The sequence below is a fragment of the Chaetodon auriga genome, chromosome 12 (assembly GCF_051107435.1).
Source record: "Chaetodon auriga isolate fChaAug3 chromosome 12, fChaAug3.hap1, whole genome shotgun sequence".
NCBI lineage: Eukaryota > Metazoa > Chordata > Actinopteri > Chaetodontiformes > Chaetodontidae > Chaetodon > Chaetodon auriga.
The window spans coordinates 7,224,586-7,245,286 of record NC_135085.1 but is presented as its reverse complement, the minus strand read 5'-3'; the positions used below and the strand labels follow the sequence as shown (position 1 = coordinate 7,245,286).

The window sequence follows — 20,701 nt, the reverse complement described above, 5'->3', positions numbered from 1 at the left end:
CCAAAAGAAAGTTAATACTGAGGAAGTTGTGAGTGTATTTATGGCTCTCTGAAAAATAAAAGCACTCGTTCTTTGCTGTTGGGAGCTGTTATGATGGATCTTGGGTAATGGAGTTTTGATGGATGAGTGGTGTCTGGCCAGTGCTGGGGCCTGAGTGCAGGGCGGGTACAACTGACTCCACTACACTGATATCTGACCACCAGAAATTACAGCATCTCCTGCTTCTGGCGCTCCAACCACCATGTTTAATTCTTTTGCTAAATTGTTTAGGTATGTAATATTGAATATCCCATAACCTTTTATAAGAACTATAAAATGACTGCAAACCCCTCAGAGACAAAACCACAGAGGAACCTCTGAAATCCACTTTCCCTATGATCTCAAACATCCAGAAATTCCCTTTTGGCCCCCCTGCTTTAAAGACTGCAATTAGGCGAGGTAAAATGATAATGTTTCTCGTCTTTAGCGTCCCTTCGGTAAACATTGCCGTTAGGATCAATTAACCAGCGGCTAATGAGCAAAGTGGGGGTCTGCCTCAATATTGCACCATTGTTCATTGGCGATTTTTAATTAATGGGTTTTGAAGTAAAAATCGCAAAAGTTTTTAATTGTTTTTCTTTTTCGAGTGAGGGGAGGGGGGCGGGGGGAGGGGGACGAGATCAGAGTGTTAATTATGAAGTAGGGGCTTTAAAGTGAGGAGGATTTAGACTTTTAATTAAAGAGGAATTTGATGCGACCAACAGACTGAGTTCAACTGCCACACAATCCTGTGTTATTCAGCCTCGCCCCTCTCCTCTCTCTCTCTCTTTGCCTGCCTCTCCTTCTGTTTTGCAGCCTTCCATCTTCTGCCACTCATCCTGCTCTCTCCCCACCCCTGTATGGTGTTGATGTCTCCCTCCTTGCAGGGTGTTGCTATCAGAAGCCGGATTAGGGACTTTGAGAGCTCTGCTCTCAAATGGTGAAGATGAGGCCGGGGTGGGGAGGAGAAGGAGAAGGAGGGAGGAGGGCAAGGGGGATGGCTCAGTCACTCCATCGGATTTCCAAGATTGAATTAGTGAGCTTTAGACAAATCAGAGCCCTTTTGGACATGTTCACAATGTTGCTTTCTCCGTTTTCCCTCTTTTCTTCTCTCTCTGTCTCCCCTTTCACAGCTTTGCCTCCTCCTCCCTCTGCGTCTCCACCTCCCCTCCTCCTCCTCGTCTGCTCTTTCTTAATAGCGCATAAGATTGTTTTCATAGCAGTGATAAATTAGGCTGAAGTGATTAGCATGGTGTGAAACGTGATTACATACTGTAGCTTTGCTGATTTGTCGAACAGATGCCCTCTACCAGCTAGACTTTGGTAGGTTACAGTGTTAAACTCAGTCTCCCCCACAGCTGGAGATCCCAGCAGACGTATACAGGTTAATTGCCTTGATTGTGGATATAGCTCCACCATACCGCCGGGAATGCAACCAGCAGTCCATTTGTTATTGCGGTAGCTGTTAGCAATGGTGCACACGGTTCACGCCCACACACACAAACACACACTCATAGAAAAGCCTGTTTGCGGTCCGGTCTTTACAAAAACAAGGGAGGACTGAGAAATAGAGCTAGCTGGGAAGCAGCAGTGACGTGGGATGTTTCGGTGTTGAGTCATGACGCCGTCAATTTTGACTTCAAAGATTGATGACAGAGTTGTTAAAATTAGAATATAAGAACACAATATTTGCCAATCATCAGGATTAATGGGCTCGTGGCGTAGCTTCCATCAGCAGCAGTAGGATGAGAGACAAAGCGCTGCTATTTTTCGAGGAGCCACATCCACAGGGGTGGAATAACATGAAAGAATAATAACTAGAGAAATGGCTGACCTCCTGTTGTCTCACCCCTTCCACCCGTGTTGCTGTGATTACGCCAATCACTGTCATTAGCATTCCCTGCGATTAATGTGATTTCTCATGCTTTGTTGCATGCATGCTAATGACTAGCACCCAGCTCCCTTCTCGTTTCAGCAGCACAAGCTATCCCCAGCTTAACCCAACTCCTCAAGCTGTACTGTATTAATACACGCCTTGCAGCCAGCAAATCCACTCCTGATTAAGGCAACAACCTGACCCTGCATTCATCTATGCCGTAATCAGCCCTTATCCATTTTAGCTCAGTGTGATCCTCATCTCTCATCCATCTCTCTCTTTCCTGAACTCATCTCATTTCCCCGTGTCTCATTTTTACCCCCTGAAAAGACCAGAAAAGAGGAGGAGGAGCTGGGATTACCAAACGCCAATCTCCCCCCTCATCCCTGTATCTTTTTAACTTTGTTGCTTCTCATCACGTGCATGCTCTCCTTATCTGTTTATCCCACTCTCACTAATCTTCATTTTTACGCCATCCCACATCCCCTGCTCTATGCATTAATGCCCTTTGTTGCTTTTATCTGACTCTTAATGTCTCCCACTGTCATGTGCTCCTTGGTTCAGGGTTTCTCTTCAACATTAAACATGGTGTTTCCAGAGAGATGCATATTGGCCAGCAGCTACTTCTGCATCAAGTATTAAGTTCTCAGGGAACCATTTATAACACTTTTTGGAGCCGAATATTTATTTGAAATAGATGAACATGTGCTACTGTTGTTGAGGAGATTGGAATATGCCTCTTAGATTAATACTGTATATATACAGAATAATAAAGAGCATAAGGAGCCTGTTTTGCCACAGCTGTAACCTCTATGTCCACGGTATGTTTTTAGTCATGCTTGCACCATCGTTCCTAGATTGACACTTTTGGTTTTTAGTGAATATCTCAACATCTATTAAGTAGATTTCCACAAAATTTGGTTTTCAGTGTCCCTCACAGGTTGAACTGTAAGAATTTTGGTGATTCCCTTACTTGTAATCTAGCGCCATAATCAGGTCAGACTTAAATTTGTACAATGCTTTGTTTTACGACCACATTACTCTCAGCCCCGACTGCAGCTCTGCTTTGAGTTTAGAGTTAATTAGCTTGCTTACACACTAAAACAAGATGGCAAAGTTGCTGCTGCTATACAGCTGACGTTGTTAGCATGCTTGCTCAAAGCACTGTGGCACCTAATAGCCTCACATTCAGCAATGTGTGTTATTTCAATGTCACTCTTAGTGTTAAGGTCAGAACTGAAAAGTACTTTTCTCCAGCTTTCCTTCTTTCATCTGCTTTGACTAATTCATGACATACAGCATTCCCAGCCTACTACTACTGCTTCTTATTTTTTCTATCCTGAAGGCTCACTCAATACGGGATAGCATTCATCATGATTATACTGCTCTGATAATGAGGAATAGTGGAATTAATATTCATTTGTTGCTCTTCATCCATTTGGATCCATGCACATGGGTGCGCACTCATGTGGCAGACCAGCACCGGCACGTGAGTCCAATCAAAGTGTGAGGTACTTTGAAACTTAGTGAGTTAGTCAATCACGTAGCTTGGTGAATATTGACTTTATTCTTGTTGAATGTAACCCTTATTAGTCAGATATGGAAGTCAGAATGATGTAGTGCTGTAGAGACAATCCAATACCCGCAACATTTAGTGCACAGGGATGTTATTTTCCCTCCGAAGTGCTTGTGGCCAAGACATTTCACTAATTAAGTGGGAGACTTTTTTTAGAGGCACAACTGACTTTTATTGGCATGACTTGGAGAAAAAAAAAAAAAACGCCACATATTTAGTTTTTTAAAATGCACCTAATTATACTGTTGGTTGCTCATGCACTGCATTTGTTGCTGTGCTTCTCTCGAGCTCAGTCTGTGCTTTTAAGTAAAATGTTCCACTGGGGGTTTGAAGTTGAAAATAACATCAGGTGCGCATTGGACAAAATGAGTGTTTCCCCACACACAGCTCTGACACAGAGCCTGGTGGAAAATTAAAACACAAAACTGTACATAAGGTGTTTCTAATCGTAACACGGTTTGCATGTGTTGGACGCTGAGCCAGAGACGTTGTGGTGAAAACATAGATTTTTGGATTTGTGAGGTGATGTGCAGAAGGGGACTGTTTGCACTACTGGCCTTTAACTTTGCGGTTTATTAATTCCTCTCTGTGGTGCTGTAGCCTGCCAACGATGTACACGGTTGGCGATGTTGATGGTTGTGATAAGTGCTTTCTGTGCTCTGAAGGGTAGAGGGGGAGTCTGAGTGCAACACAATCAGCAAAACTCATCAAAATGCAAAAGCTGAAAAGGTTAAAAATGAAAAGCTGCTTTTGAAAAATGGGACTCATTTGAACGTGTAATAAATGTGCCTTATAATAGTAAAAATGTAGGATTTTAATGAGGAATTGAATCTGACCTCAACTACTAGTGTTGTTCTGCTTCACGACTTCTTAAAGTGTTGTGTTGCATAGCGGGTGTTAACATCTGCTTTCCCTCTGAGTCTGTGGCCACGATGGACAGCGAACAGGTAAGGACACGGCTCAGGGTTAACAAGCTGGGTTGAATGCGGAAGTCCCAAGAGCCTTTTCAGGAGAGAGCAAGAAAAAGACCTGAAGGCGAGAGGTGGAAATGGAAAGAGAAAGCAGGGGGGAGAGAGAGACACGAGGGCAGAGCGGAAATGACCTCTGCAGTTTTGTTGATGACGTGAAGCAGCATGAGAAGAGAGACGAGGGAGAAGAAGGGAGACAAACTGAGCAAGAAGGAGGATTAAGAAAGCAGCTGGCGAGGATGATCCAGAGGAGGGGGGGCGGGGGGGGGGGGGGGGGGGGGGAAGGAGGTAGAGGGAAGTAGAAGAAGGGGAGGTGCAAGAGATTGATGAGGGAGAGTGAGAAACTAATTCTCACTTCACTCTGGGCTGGAAGATTAAGGAAGATTACAGAGATAGAGTGAGGGAGGGAGAGAGATGGGGTGATAACTTCTACCACATGCCACAGAAAGATCTTTGAATGCCTAATATCCAGAGAGAGACAGAGAGGGGGTGTGGTGTGTGTGTGGGGGGGGATTATTAAACAGAGTGAGAGGTAAAAAAAAAAAAAAACAACATACAGAGTGGATGCGCTGGGAAGGAGGAAACAGACAAAGAGCTGGAGTGACAAGAGGATGGATAGATAAGGACAGGAGCAAATCAGGCTCAGAGGGATCCTAATAGTAGTGATCCATGAGCGTATAAATGTCCTTCATATTAGAGGCCATTTCTACCAGTGTGCAGTAATCCATGCCATGGGAGCGTGGATGCAAAATCCAGGTCATCTATATACCTCTCCAGCACTTGCTTTCAGTGAGACTTCCCATTGGGATTCATTCTCTTGCACTGTGCAAGTCTGTGTGACGGTATCTTTTACATTCTGTTCTTTCACTTGCAAAAAGGGAAACCTATTTTCCATTCCCTGCCACTGACATCTATTTATTCACTCTCTTGACTGTCGCTACAAAATTTCAACAGACACAGCTATAGGCTGCTGTACATTTTTTAAGGAGAAAGAGGTGATGGATTGAATGCAAAACTGGGGATGTATATGCACACACACGCATACGTGCACACACTCACAGACACATACACACACACGCACACATTACCTTGTATGCATATGTCCGCACACTCGAGCACACGCCTGCCGCCACAGAAGTTTTAGTAAGAAATGAGGAAGGAAAGAAAGAAAGGGTAAAAGAGAGGGAGAGTGCTGCAGTGGCAGACTCAATCCGTCATGCAGGATTACAGTGTAAGCTTCTCCACGGCCATAGATGTGGTTTTTATGGGAGAAACACAGGGCTTTTCTAAACGCAGTGGCCCCTGCTATCCCCGCTCCATATTAGAGACAAAGGCAGCGGGCGGAGGGAGGGTGGAGGGGATTCTCCCCCTGCGGTCTTCGCTGTCTGATGGCTGCTGTCTCCATCCCTGAAAATAGTTTCCAGGGGACAGGTTGGATGACAACCTCGGCTCCCACCTCGGTGCCCTCACACGCAGGAAGTGGGATCATTACAGCACCTATGCCGAGAAAGAGGTGACCTTGGAAGGCGACAGGAGACCAGCAGCTCTGTTTCTTTTCTACGCGAGGCAATCATGTGTGTTTGAGAGGATATCTCTGCTTGTGTGTGTCTCGTAGTGTATGTGTGTCGATCAGCCTCCCGCGTCTTAAACAGAATTTATAGTCCCAGTGCTGGAGCAGCGCCAAAACATCCCAAACATTACACAGCATGAATGCGCCCTGCAGAAAAAATTGTCCTGAAAATACAACACTGCCAAACTTTGATCTCTTACATCGCCCTGCAACACACCACTGAGACGGGCAAACGCGGCTTGGAAATCTTCCCTCAACGTACACCCACAGCTTCGTTGTATTTCTTTGAACTAGCATGGAAGAAGGTCCCAACAAAAACAATGCTGCTGCACATATTGGTGGAAAGTAAAAAAGGGAGGAAAGTGAACTGCTTGCCCACGTAGCAGAGGCTGTCGTTTCTGCTGATGACTGCTCCGCTGAAAAGGAAACAACTGCTGCACTGCTGATGCTTCACTGGATGTTGCACAACATCTTGCTGCACAAAGCACTCAGTTTTAATTTCCACATCCTTTATCCGATCCTCACCCAAGGTGGCCCCGCACTATAACCTGCCAGAGATAGCGACTTAAACATGCTGCAATCTGCTCTGTCTCCCTGAGCTGCTGAAAAATAAACACAACAACAAACTGACCCAAATAGAGAGAGACAAAAGCGAAATGAATTGGAGATTGGGGCGACGTCATTAGAATTACAAAAATATACTGTCAGATATGGTGCGGAACAGAAGACCTAGGGAGCATGAAAGTCATACAAAGAGAGATGGGGGGATGTATGCTAATAAGGCTGGGACTTAGTGACTTCAACGAGGGGGATTAAAAGCTGTGAAAGTACAGGCTTCCATTCCCACATGTTCACACAGTGTTCAACCAGCGCAGCAGAGGCGTGAATGCAGCAGGCTATGATAAGGCAGCAGGACACAACAACATCCTTGGGACAGATAGTTCTGACAAAACGCAGATAAAGAATCAGTGTTGAATGGATGCGAGCACTGTGTTCTATTTTTGATTTGGGCGAGCTGTGGTTCTAGCAAGAGTGGGCCAGGGGCCTCCAGGGGTTCTAGAGAGGGAACCAAGGGGACAGAAGCGACAGATGTATAGTAACTTAATGAATGAATAATATGGACGAATGTTACACAGTGTATTGGTGTGTCCCAACCTTTTTGGATGGCGACTCTTCAATTCCAAGCAATGTCTATTTAAGACTCTTCATCATAAGCTGTCTATTCCATCAAAGAGTGATTTTCCCCTTTTTGCATTTGAATGAACTTCAGACGCCTCTGAGATTTGTCTTTGTGTGGTCCCATCTTCCAGACTTGGGGCCACTGCTATCAATACTGTATATTGTGAAACAGGCTGGGCTGTGGTGTAATGCTTTTCAAAAAGCAGCTCTGGTTCAGAGGGACAAGTGGCTCCAGACAGAAGCTGTTCTTGTTGGTTTTTAGCCACACTAGCAGCAGGGTTCTAGAGATGGCAACATCAGTCAGTCGTTTAGTTGGTCGGTTGTTCTGTTGGTCAGTAAGTGGGTAAGTTGGTCCAGTATTTTGGTCCAAACTGATATGTGTGGACAAGTAATGGATGGGAAACCATCAAACTTTGTGTAGACATTAGTGGTCCCAAGAGGATGAATCTGTGGTGTTGGTGATCTCCTGACTTTTCATCCAGCAGGTTAAAATGGTCTTCAGATCTACTAGATCCATTGGCATAATAATTTGAACCAGCATTTATGGTTGCCAGCAGATTTATCCTCATGACTTTTGTGGTCAACATTTTTGGTTCAGAGTAAAAATCAAAATCTGGTCAGTTTGAATTTGTCGGCTAATTTGCTTTATGACTAAATATCTGCAAAACTAATGACATTCCTATCAGCTGTATTATGTGTTCAGTGCTGATTAGCAAATGTTTGAAAGCTGATATGCTAAATTAAAATGAGTGAACATGGTAAACATTTTACCTGCAAAAACATCAGCATGCTAGCACGGTCATTAAGAACGTGTCGCCATGCTGATGTTAGCATTTCACACAAAGCGCCTAAGGATGGGTTATGCTTGAATTGAACTGGTTCTTGCAAAGTGTTGTCAGACCACATCTAAAGGCAAAACTGTCCACACTTGAAGGTTGGACAAAAGGCCTGTCATCATAGAAGAGGGATGATGAATTCAATAAAGGGGGATAACAATACCCTCTTTCCGACAGGTTCTCCTCTAAAGCATTCATGGTGCTGTTCTTCACCGTACACTCAAAAGTGACAGAAGTAGCTGTGTGAAGAATGAAAAAAGTAGAGAGAAGTTCAAATCCTGTCAAGTTTCTCGCCTCTGCACACCTGGCCAGTCGCTGCATGAGGAGGACGTCCTTGTCAGATTGTTGGTTTCTGAACGATACTAACACTGTTGGATGCAGGCCACCCCAAAACCATACTGATGCCTGAAGTACAGTCTTGCACAGTTGCTAACATGGTTTGCTGTCATTTAAAGCATGTGCCAAATAAAAACAGAAATATATCTAAAAAAAAATCCACGTTCCAACATTTAGGTAGTACCATGAAATCTAAATCAAACACTTTCTCCAATTCAGTGTCATCCCTCTGGTGCTACCACAAACTGAGCACAGACCCTCTCATCATGAAAATATTACACGGCTGTTTTTGCATTTGGTCTCAACAGGGAATAGTAGCAGAGACCAAAACACTGAACACCTGTGAAAAACTCATTCAGAGAAACTTTTCAGTGCGCAGCAGAGGTTTTTCTGATTCTGTCAGACGGCCATTAAAAGAAAATCTGCTCTATCCACTCACCGCCTGCCTGGGTGGGTGATAAACATTAAGAAGATCCTTAAATGCAAATTGAAGAGAGAATGGGGCAGATTAAGGTGGAATATTGAGTGTCATTATTCACTCTCCTTCTTGGCCAATAGCCTTGGTGCTATTCTACAATGTGCCATCTCCTCCTTGGCAATGCGTCACATATTATCACAGACAACCTTGGGCGTGTTGTGTTTATTCATCTCTGAAACGACCCTCTCCACCTCCTCGTGTCCTTTCCACCAGCCTCTTGTCCAGCCTCAGTGCCTCTTGAAAAGAATACCCTTGAAAGGTAAACAGCAAAGGTGGAGGGAAAAGGTGTCATAAGTTAATCCTCTGACAAAACATCTCAAAATGACAAAATAAGTACCAAAATCAAGAATAAGTAAATAAATGAATACATGTAGGCATTAATTCATGTATAAAATGTGACATAAATGGATATTTCTGTTTTAATTTGCCTCTGTATAATTGCCTTTCTATTAATTACCCCTTCATATTTAATTTTGGATTTTATTTATTCATTTATTCATTTTAAAATTAATTCTTTTATTTACAGATTTGCATTTGCATCACCCTGCCACTTATTCCCTCATACCTATTTATTTCTGTATTTTCATTTTCTATTTCTTTATGCATTTCTGCCTTATTATGCAAACGAGGCCGCTGTCATTCAAAGTTGTCACATCTGTCGACTCCTTACCTGCTGTCACTTTCATGTGCTCACCTGCTCAGCCTGCACCCTTCACGTCCCAGCCACACCCGCCGGTCCGATCACCTGAGCACACACCTGGGACTCATTGCCAATCAATCCGGTGCTTAAGTCACTCTCCTACGACCACACCTTGCCAGATTGTTCTTAGCAGCTTGCAAGAGTCTCCAGTATTATTCCTCTGGTTGTTTTCCCTGTACCGACCCTGCCTGCCTCTGACCTCGCTTGTTCTCTGGTAAATACCTCAGCCTTGTCTTTGACAACGTCTCTTGCCTTGCCCCTTTTGGACTCTGGACTCAGTGAGACTGTTTGCTGTTTTATTCAGTGATCCATTGCTATGTTCCAAGCTACTGTAGCTGTCACATTTCACAGGATCCATGGGAAAAATGATAGTGAGCCTGGCCACCACTGATGCAAAGGGAAAATAATAAATATATTAATAAATACATGTAAATATCAATCAATGGAAAATTGAATGGGGAATTAATGCAAAGGTAAATAAATAGATTCTAAAATGCATTTGATAGATTGATTAATACCTACAGTTTTTTTTTTTTTTTTGTTTTGTTTTAAATTTTGCTGCACCTAATGACATATTAGTTTGTGCATTGAGTCCTTTCTTTTTGATTTTGGCAGTTTCAGTCCTCTCTAATTTTTAAGTGCTGAGCAGTAAAGTGTCTCTCTCTTTCCAATAATGGACTAACTTTATTAACCTGATCTATGATGCTTCGTGGCTTACGGGGATGATAGGTGAGCGAATGCTGAGCTTCTGCCAAAAAGATCTTTTAGTATGCAATTTTCTCGCAATCTTCCTCTGACAGCTTGCACGGATTTTTTTCCGTATTCTTTTCTCATTCTCTTGCGCACATCTTCATACACATACTATTCACACAGCTTTGGGGAGAAACGGTCCATCTGCAATTCCCGAGGACTTTTGCTGAAATGTCAGCCAGTGTGCTGAAAGGATCAGATAGCTGTTTGATGATGCACACGCAGTCAGGTGGAAGAGGAAGAGAGACAGGCTTGATAGGCATCAGGTGTAATTTCGGTAACTGCTTTGGCAGCTGATGACTCACCATTCAGAAAACGCAGGCTGAGCACCTACCTAGAAAGACATTGGCTCCAACCAGATGAGCTGCCTGACACAAAAGCATCCCCTGACCTTTGTGCATGAAGATCATTGAAGCTGATCAGCTCCTTCAACTTCTCTGAGGAAACAGCACAGGGGCCTGAAGGTGGAGAAATGTCAGATGCTGTTATAGTACAGCAGCATAATAATGATTTTGTTGGCCATATGATGTAGTCAGGGGCGGACTCATCCACCATGAAAAGAACATTATCTCTATCTATTTTTTCATTTAAGAATACAAGATTTCACCTCAGCACTGGTGTTCATAAGTCATAAAAATGACTGTGCTTCAAACTTGCAGTCGGACTACCTTTGAGATTAAATCAACTTTACTGTTTTATATAAAACGATGCATCCACAATAGATAAAATCACATCTAATTTAAAGTTAAAGAAGATATTTTCTGGAAGGGACATTTCTTTTGGATGGTGATAAAAGTCTTTTTCTATAGCTGAAGCCAAGCATCTTCGCCATGATACATTTAACAGCATTTGTCATTTGAACTTAACTTTTATTGTTGTTTGCTCCAGCTAATTCAGGAGCTGAGCTGAAGCTGTGGTAATGAATACAGGCAGGGTCACACAGTTCTACTTATGGTTTTGCACAATTTTGTTTGGACAAAGTTGGACTGAGTCCATTACACTCTGGGCAAGTTGGTGCTTACAAGAAAATATAAAATAGGCATGCAAATCCCAGCGCCCCATAGGATGTGTGCTGGATCAAAGACATATCTTGCAGAGTAGAAACAAATAGATATGCACACCAGAGCAGCTCCCGTTCGAAGGATTTTAATGCTGTGACGTTTCGAGTGCACTCTTCCTCAGAGCAGGAGCTTTGAACGGCTGCTTCCTCAGCATTAAAATCCTTCTAACTGGAGCTACTTTGTGTGCAGATCCATCTGTTTCAACTCGGCCAGTTGGTGCTCACAGCCAGCAGATAAAATCATACACAGTGTGGTATTTATGGACTGTGTTCTTTCGCCTTATGATAAAGTGTTTTGACCAAAGTCTTTTTTGTTGCCTAAATCTAACCTCAGACAGGACTCTGGACACTGGTGTCAAAGTCTTTTTACTGCTGCTGTCTATTCAGACCACCTTCTTGCGACTCTGGTGTGGTGCTTAAATGCAGCGTTTTGTCTGATCAACAGAACATTACTGGTGAACAGAATCCAGGCAGTGTTTACATTTGTCAGCGCAATGTGATCGCGGAAACAATTTAGTAACATATAAACCTAATTTTGAGGAGACGGGGTTGGTGAAAAGAGATCACTGGCATCCGATCCTATCTTCAGATGCCTTGAGATATCAGGTATCAGGAGAGAAAAGGCTGGATTGGTACATCCCTCGAATGAAATAACAACAGTGATAAAACAATGCCAAGGTGAGAAAACGGTAAAACAGAGCAGCAGTGTCGTGCGATTTAGAATTTAGCTTCAGTGCAGCCTCACTTCATCTCACTTTTCACTACCCTAATTCAGAGTTGCTGCTGCCCTCGTCTCCCTGTCCTCCATCTCATCCTAATGATACTTTCTTCCTCTCTTTCTTTCCCTTTCCAAGTAAACTGCAGCATCATTTAAGAGGATTGAAGCATCAAAGCAATGCATGTCCATTTCTGTGTTGGTACAGGAATGTGCAGGCATTCACGTTTTCTGGATCTCAGTGAGGTGACTCTAATCAGAATTTGTCTTTCAGTGTATTGTGCTCATTTACTCAGTCAGTGAACACTCCTTATTGACTGCTGAGATAAAAATATCTGTGCATGTTGGCTGAAATTGCTGTTATTTGTGGGGTGTCTGGTCTAGTAGGTTTCAATAGTATTATGGTGTGTTCTCAGCTTTATTGCCACAGCTGTCAGTAAAGAGACAATTTACAGTAAAATCAAGTAGTTAATAGTTTAGTTTAGTAGATTATTTATCATTGCGTACAGATCATCATTGGCATGTATGAATTTTGGGATTTTCCCAGTAATCCACACCCTCTGCTGCTTGTGCATGAGTTTTAAAAGGCCTGAATCATGAACAGAATTCAGCAGTAAATCACAGGCGTTCAGTGGGTCAGCGCTGTCACTGTGGGTATATCCACACACTCTTAGCCAGCACTTCACCTTACGACCAGACAAATCAGACTGAGAACTACTTGAACCCTTGCCAAGGCAGTAAAATATGGGCCACAAATGTTGTCCCTGTCGCGACCTACTGGCACGTCTCCTGGCATTGTGATTCTCGGGACTGTCTCTTGTCAAGATTTATTTGATCTTTATAGCGCCTCACACAGTTTATATACTGTAGCCTAAGATAAAGCAGCAGCAGAGGAGCTTGCATTTGAAGCACATACTGGAACTGAGGCCAGTTGCACCAGCTCTTCATATGTTCGGACGTATCCTGGTTCTAACATAGTGGAAATAAGTATAAAGATTTTGTCTTTACTAACTGAGACATTTGCAGTCCAATTTTAATGGTAAAACCCAGTTTAGTAAAAATATAGTTTTGAAATTAGCAATTTGTCACTCAGAACCTGTACGGTATTGAGTCAAACAAAATTTAAGTCATTTCACATTTCTCATGTTTGCTGTTTCGAGTGCACATGCTGCATTTTGAAAAGCACTGTTCTTGCTGGATGTTCTGCCACTGACTCTTGCCATTTAATGTAACCCCATTGATCTAGCTGAAAGCCAAGCAAATCCAAAGCCCCCTGTCGCTGCTCTGTTACAGTCTTTTTAGTCTTAATCTCACCAATAGGCAAACAGCCACCCATAAGCGGACTGAATTTCACAGCTCTTACACCATGAAAAACTGTAAATTCATTCCACTGTTTTTTTTACTGTAAAGCCAGCGCTGTTATATTGTTTACCTGCTGTTGTTTCTCCCCTTGTCCTCCACAAACCTCCAGCCTCTGGGGAGTTATCTTATGCCCATTGGCTGGTGCTATGTGCTCTCCCAAGGGAACCAAGCACCTGCTGTCAGTATATCAGTAAGGCTGAGACAGAGACAAGGCTGGGGACACAGGTGAAGAAGGTATTCATACATTAACAAACGAAAGCCCCTGCTGTTTTTCACCTCCTCGCACACTGACAGCCCTGCTTTTATCTGCCAAGGTTCAAGGCGAGGACGGAGCTGCTTTACGGCGCTTTGCACTTAAAACTACCCGGTCGTCTTCCAAGGAATGCCCCGACCCCCCTCCTGCTCCGCCCCCCTGTTCACCTCCCGTTCCTCTTCTCACGCACATGCTCCACCGTACCTCCCTGCTGCTCCTGCCCCTCCTTCTCTATTCCGGAGCTCACCTTTGTTACTCCATGCATAATTCTTTTGGGGCGGCTGCTTGTTCTCTTCTCTTCTGGTGTGGGAGCGCTCCCTTTCTTCTCTTTGACTTCACTGCGTCCAGAGTGGCTGTCCCCAGAGCTTTCTTTATTTTTCTTACCAGATATAAGTGGGAAGAAGAGGATTTCTGTGCGTGCTTAGAGTTGTGTGGAGTCAGGTTTTTGTCTGAACGTCTTCATGAATTTCACGAACACACAGTTTAAGAGGGTGGATGAATGTGGCTTTGTGAGTCCATGCATTTTTTTTTTCTCTTTTTTTTTTTTTTTTTTTTTTTTACATGTGTAAGTAAATAAATAGATGTTTTTTCAGGAGAATGTTTTGTGAACAGGGCTTGAAGTCACACAGCATGTGTGTGTTTGTTCATTGTTGTGGAGAGGGTGCGCGTGGGCGTGCTGCTGCTGTGGCGGCGCATTTCTCTGTGTTTGCCTGTTGGAGAGGGGGGTGATCGAGAGAGAAAGAAGACAGGCAGCAAGCAAGGAGGTGAATCGTAATTAAAATTTTCAGTCTCGTTAAGTTGGTGACAGCTTGCAATCGATGGCGAGGATCTGCCTCCAATACCGACGAGCCAAAAGATCATTTCAATTTTAGGTGGAGTAAGGGGAAATTAATTAAGATATTTATGGCCCCAATTAATCAGGTTGGCTGAGAAACTTGCTGTAGGTGTACAGAACTTACAAAGAACTACAGTGCAGTGGGATCACATGGTTTCAAACACTTTGAGAATATACCTCAACTATACATTTTCTAAACCTCTCATTATGAAGTGGGAGCTCCCTGGAGCTACCAACTGTATCACCCTATTATCTCTATTTACTCTCCTAGAAATCGTGCCTCTGTATGTGAAGGCTACAGGTGAAATCCCCATCCTGATCGTTGCTGGTTCCACAAGGATGAAAACAACTATTTCGCCGTATAACATTATATAAAGCTCTAATGAGGAAATATAAGCTCCCCTGTGCTTCAAACCAGAGCACCCAATTATCTTCACTTACTGCTGTACAGGCCGATACACTGCAGGGTAATGGCATAACAATAGTTTTCCCAAATGGTGCCCAGCACAATGTGAAAGGCTGTGACACAGATCGATAGATTACAGAGGTGCCTTAACTGTGTTCTGAGTGAAATTCAGCCTTGAAAATTGTGTAAAAGATAGAAAAATGGAAGAAAAGCTGTTTCATTCCCACTTTTGAGCTTCAAAGAAAACCTCACATTGACAAAACGTGTAGAAATTTGTGTTCAGCTGGTGACAGTGGCGTGTTCATATTCTGCACTGCATCCTGCCACCTGCCCCAGGCTTGTTAACAAGGTGCCTGTGGCAATGATTGCCTGGCCATCAAACTCCCAGCTGATAAGTTCCCCTGGGAGAGAGTGGAGCTCTGTCATTGAATTCACCCCGATCGCCTCCTCCTGCTGTACATTCAAGATAACACCCAGCCTCACATCCTCTATAATGGCCTCTGTGACGTTTATTAACTTATTCGGCAAAATCTGTCCAGCATTTTGCCGGGAGTCTTGTACTGGATACATCCTGTTTGCCGCATTTTCTGATTTGATGACTAGATTTATATGCACAATCATGGTGTTGTAGCCTGTCGTCAAGATGGTAGCCAGCAAGACACCTGTCACTTCCAATGCAGCAAGGCCGAGGAAGAGGATTGGCTGATTGATGGAAGCCTCAGAGTGCACAGAGGGTGAGGGACAAAGTGACAGGCCTGTGATTGACACAGATGAGAGAGAGGAAACGAGGATAGGAGCGAGCAGCGGTGAGGACGGGATACTGAAACAATAGCGAGTTAAAGAGAGGGGATAGAGAGAGATTTAGGGAGATAGATAGGCCGAAGAGGAGACAGGTGGTGAGTGGGAGAGGTGGGAAAAGTGATCGCGGATGAGGGGGAGGGGTAGATTATCTTTTTTTCTTTACTGTTCATCAGAAGAGTTTGCTTAGAAAAAGAGAGAGCGAGGTAGCCGAGGACATTGAGGAGAAGATGAGAGGGAGGAAAAGAGTGAAAAGTATTCCAGGAGGAACATCCCAACTTCAGTCATGCCCCAGTGAATGTGCTGACAGGGTCTGTCTGCGCCACAGCGGAGCAAGTGTCATACACCCAGACAAACCACACCACGCTGCACAGGACAAGAGGAAACTGCCACTACTTAACCCATAACACACGGGTTTTACAGAACATAGAAACACTGAAAACAGTTTTACAGAGTTTATTATTTCAAGGGAGACTTGCACCAATTTTACACATGAAGTTCAGCTGTCGCAGTCTTATGTTGCTCTGGTCTGAGCTTGTTTAAAACGTATTGCTGGCATCAAATTCGGAGTAAGCATACAGCATATGTACAAAAATCAATGAGGATGATGAGACAGACATTAAATATATTGTCTTTGCACTGTTTTCAGGTCAGTTACACAGCACCCCAGCTGGTTGTAAAGTCTGAAAAAGTAACCCTCATGATGTCAATAAAAGACATTATTGAGCTGCATTATGGGAAATGTAGGCTACGGTATTTTTGGAACTTGACGCATTCCAGTGCCAAGAAAATTAGTAAAATTTGCAAAGATCTGTTTCTTGTGAGTCTTCCAACACTACGGAAGTGCAATGCCAAATCGCCTGAGTGTCCCTTGAAACTGGAGTTTTCTGAATTAGGTGTGCACATTCCTGTCTTTTTCTGCACACACAGTCATAATAAAAAGGTTTTTATGTTAATGCAGTCTGGCAAATAGTCACATTATTGACTTGTCAGATGCGTGGGCTGCTGTTACCGAAATACTAGTAATGTGTGCCCACTCTTATCTTAAAACAAGCACGCTGATTGATATCTGACATTTTGATTTGGCGTAGGATTTCCATTTGAGGCTTGAGTGCATGAGAGACACGCTGAGAGCATGAGTCAGATGCGTGAGAGCCGAGGAACCTTTTACATCGCTCAAGGCGCCGCGTACAACAAAGTGCATCTGCATCTACAGCTTGCATCTGTATCGACGTTCTAACTGACTGATCAAAGCACAATATTAATTCAGCTAATTAATCACGCATCAAAGTGATATGACGCTAGCTTCATATCGTAGCTGGTCCCTTTTTGCAGTGCAGTCAGAAATCCTTGACAGTCATTCCCATTACTAAATGCTCAGAGCGTTTTCTAATAATGTTATCCTATCTTTTTCCATGTAGAATAGTATGATGATAGCTTTGTCCCCGTCTATCTAATAGATGTGAGAAAAAACACTTGGGTCATTATCAAGGTATAAGTGGATGTATTCTGAGCCTTAAAAGCCCTCTGTGCTTGTGAAAATGTGATTGCAGCTCTGTTAAAAGGTCTGTCCTTCCTGCTCGTCTGTGAGTTCTCCTACCTGTCTATGGTGCTCCACTTTTAATTAATGCAGTGCAATGATTAAAGTTTTAACTTAATTATCTTTATCTTTTCTCTCAGGGTGTTCAACCCGTCGTGGGAAACTGAATGAGACGCTTTGCAAGAGGAGTGGGAAAAAACCAGCAGAGAGAGGCTCGGAGAGATAGAGGAAGATATTAGGCAGCGTGGAAAAAAAAAGGGAGAAGGAGTGAGTGACACCTGCCCTCCAGCTCAGTGTGAAGGGCACAGAGTGAGAGGAGGGGCATGAAAAAAGGGAAAACAGAAGAGAGAATGAAGACAACCGGAAAACAAGGCCTGCCTCACAGCAAACCTCGCTCAAATTAGGACATCTCGCCACAAGACAAGATGATTACAAGAAATCTGCTCTTATTAGTTTCCCTGTATCTGTGGGAGGGGCTCGTGGGAGGTGCCTCAGCCAGTAAGATCGTACGGAGGAGAGGAGTGGGCGGATCCCACATGGTGAAGCTAGGGGAAAGCAGAGCTGCGGACCAATGGGATGCAAGCGTGGATGCGAATGCAATGCCCGTGGTGACTCTTAGAAACCTGATTAGTCATGAGCAGGCGGGTGACACCACATCTTTTTCTTACTCCAAAATATTACAGAATCACGCTGCTCCATCAGTAGCTAACAAGGAGAGGCAAGCTTTCAAGCCCAAGCGCGAGGTCGACTCCGTCAATAAAAAAGAAGTGACTCCGCACATGTTAGCCAACAACAAGGAGTTAAACCAGGACTTGAAGAGAGTTAAGAACAACACCAATAATGCTGAAATGTCTGCCAAAACAGGAAGGCCAGAGAAAACATCCACAATCCATCATAAGACGGATTTGCACACCAACAGAACCAGGTTTAAATCAGGCTCTAGATCCAGAAGCAGACCTGATTTGAGTGTCCATACCACAGGAGTGCCAGGAAAAGGATTCAGCATCGATTCGAACCGAAAGCTCAACCTCACTGGCAGTTATGGGGTTCTGAAGCTGCTGTCGAAAGAGAACCTTGTCAGGATCGTCAATTCCCAAATGCAGAATGTTCCCAGCCTGAGCTTTCCGAGCAAGGGCAGCCGGAGCAGGAAGAGAGATTTGATTGACGTTAATCACGGACAGTTAGAAGCTCAGAAAGTGCAGAGACAAGATATAGCTGTCACTCAGTTTCACAGTGGATTTGATAATCAGACCGCATTACCTTATGTAAGCCCAGTCACCACTCCAGATCTTAATCGAGAGCAGGGCACCAACGCTCGTTTTAATCCGCTAAGTGAAGTCAACACAGCTTTAAGTAAAGGGCAGGGCAACTTGGGAATGCAGGGTTCAGACAGTGGCGATAGCAGGAGCAAACACCTCGTCCGTTTGCTGTCAACACCTCGCAGCGAGGTCAGTCTCAGCCCCGAGAAGGAAGTAGTAATCAGCCAAACAGAACCACCATTTACATCGACAAAACATTTCCCGCTGTATGTTCCCTCTGAAACAAATGATTCTCCGCCGTCTGTGCTGACAGTGCAACCCCTGGGAGTAAGACCGGGGAATAGAGCAGCAGATTCCCATAGAGACCCATTAACAGAGTCAGTTCACACTGCTCAAACAGAACTCAGCACAGCTCAGTACCCTGCTGATGAAGACAACAAACTTGTCAACAGCAGTCATGTCCTGAGGCTCCACCCGGCTCCCGAATGGAGCCACGAAACAAAAGTCGCTGACATGCAAGCTGTCGATCCAGAAAATGGGAAGGGCCTCGTGTTTGAAGAAGCTGAGTCAGAGGTGGAGACGGAGGAGGCGCGTGGCCAGCTGGAAAGGAAAGGGTCGCGCTCCCGCAGCAGGAGGAGCTGGATCTGGAACCAGTTCTTTGTGATTGAAGAATATGCCGGGCCTGAACCTGTGCTCATCGGACGGGTAAGGGAAAGAAAAACTTCATCCATCATTTACAAGGGCTGTGAACTACTATATGAATGTTTTATGAATATTTAAGACACTGTTACAAGTCTCTTACATGGCTTATTTAACGTCATGTCCTCCTCCAGGTACACATCTTACACAAGAGGTGGTTAGCATAATTTAACCCCAGAGTCATGCTCTGAGTCTTTTTGTGCATTGTGATAAACCTGCAATTGGAATTGATTTACATTGCTCCAGTGCAATGTGGTGCCTTCCAGGTAGCCGTAAAAGCTTCAATGGTGTATTCAAGTGCAACAAAAACCCCAGATCCCGTCCGCCCAAGGGGCTCGTCATGATCACTACCAATCCGCACCTGCCAATGGGAATTGACATATCCAGCAGAATTAATAGCTTTACTTTTTCCCTCCGCCATTGATCCTAACCCCAAGGCAGAAAGCAAGAGTAGTCGCAGTGTTCCCTCATTTCCCTGTAGGTCAGACCTGTCAGCTCTCCTCCCTCATGGTCAGAGGTCTGCAAGGTCCCACTAATGCTATTTCATTCAGACTGATTTACACTTGCTTTGACAGGATTTATCACCGCGTTCTCCCTCAGCACAACACACATACACACACACACACACACACATATACACACACACACTGCGCTGTAGTCCTATTGCTCTGCTCTGTAATTTATTAGAATCATTGACTAGGCATGTCTCACCCCCAGTGCCCGATGCACACTCCCCCATCCTTTGACAGAGTGAGCAGATGAGCGTGGAGGAGGTCACGTGGACTGGACAGAAGGTGTCTCGGAGTCGCTCGCTGTAATGGCTGCGCTCTCAGTACTCAGCATGCGCCAACTGTCTCAGTACCCAGCTGCGGTAGATGAGCTAATTTATAAGCCTGTGTGGCCAGTTTGCTGAGCAAATGAATAGTAATGATCCCTGTGTGACTGCTGCAGGCTGTAGGAAGCCACAGAGTTAGAAGTTGGTGTGTGTATGTGTGAGCGCTCTAAGTTGCGCTGGTGGTTAAGAGCTTCAGCTCAGTGGGAGGTGTCTCACACTCTGTAGACAAAAAGGCCCAAATTGCTTTGTGTTTTTAGACTTTAATATCCAGGTGCACACAGATGGGCAGGACCCTGCAGCCTTCAAGCACAGTCTCCCTAAGTGCGCTATGATCAGCCAACATTTAATTTTGCTGTCTTTGCCTTTGCACTATGACTGATGATGGTCTGAACTGAACGCTCTCAAGCACCGTTAGTGGCCATGGAGAAGGTGCAAGAGCTAACGGTCCAGCTTACAGATGGCACTGTGTGTAAAGCCATTAGTGCCAATCTGCTGTGTCAAGCAGGTATTTATGCCAGCACATTGTATGGCACTCAAAGAGGGAACAACGCCAGGACACACACATGCCCATATGATAGTGCTGACACTTGGAATACACCCAGAATGCTATTGTGAGAGTGTGTTTGTGTGTGTGTGTGTGTGTGTGTGTGTG

The 20,701-nt window shown here is 44.2% G+C and overlaps 1 protein-coding gene across 3 annotated transcripts in view; it reads left to right on the top strand.

The window, feature by feature from the left end:
- cdh24b (cadherin 24, type 2b) overlaps positions 1 to 20,701 on the top strand; it is a 133,509-nt gene that overhangs the window by 30,534 nt on the left and 82,274 nt on the right. For all 3 annotated transcript variants that reach the window (XM_076744851.1, XM_076744850.1, XM_076744852.1), the window contains exon 2: positions 17,397 to 19,220. In XM_076744851.1, coding sequence (XP_076600966.1) covers positions 17,682 to 19,220 — 1,539 coding nt within the window. In that variant the 5' untranslated portion in view covers positions 17,397 to 17,681. The remainder of the gene's footprint in view (positions 1 to 17,396; positions 19,221 to 20,701) is intronic.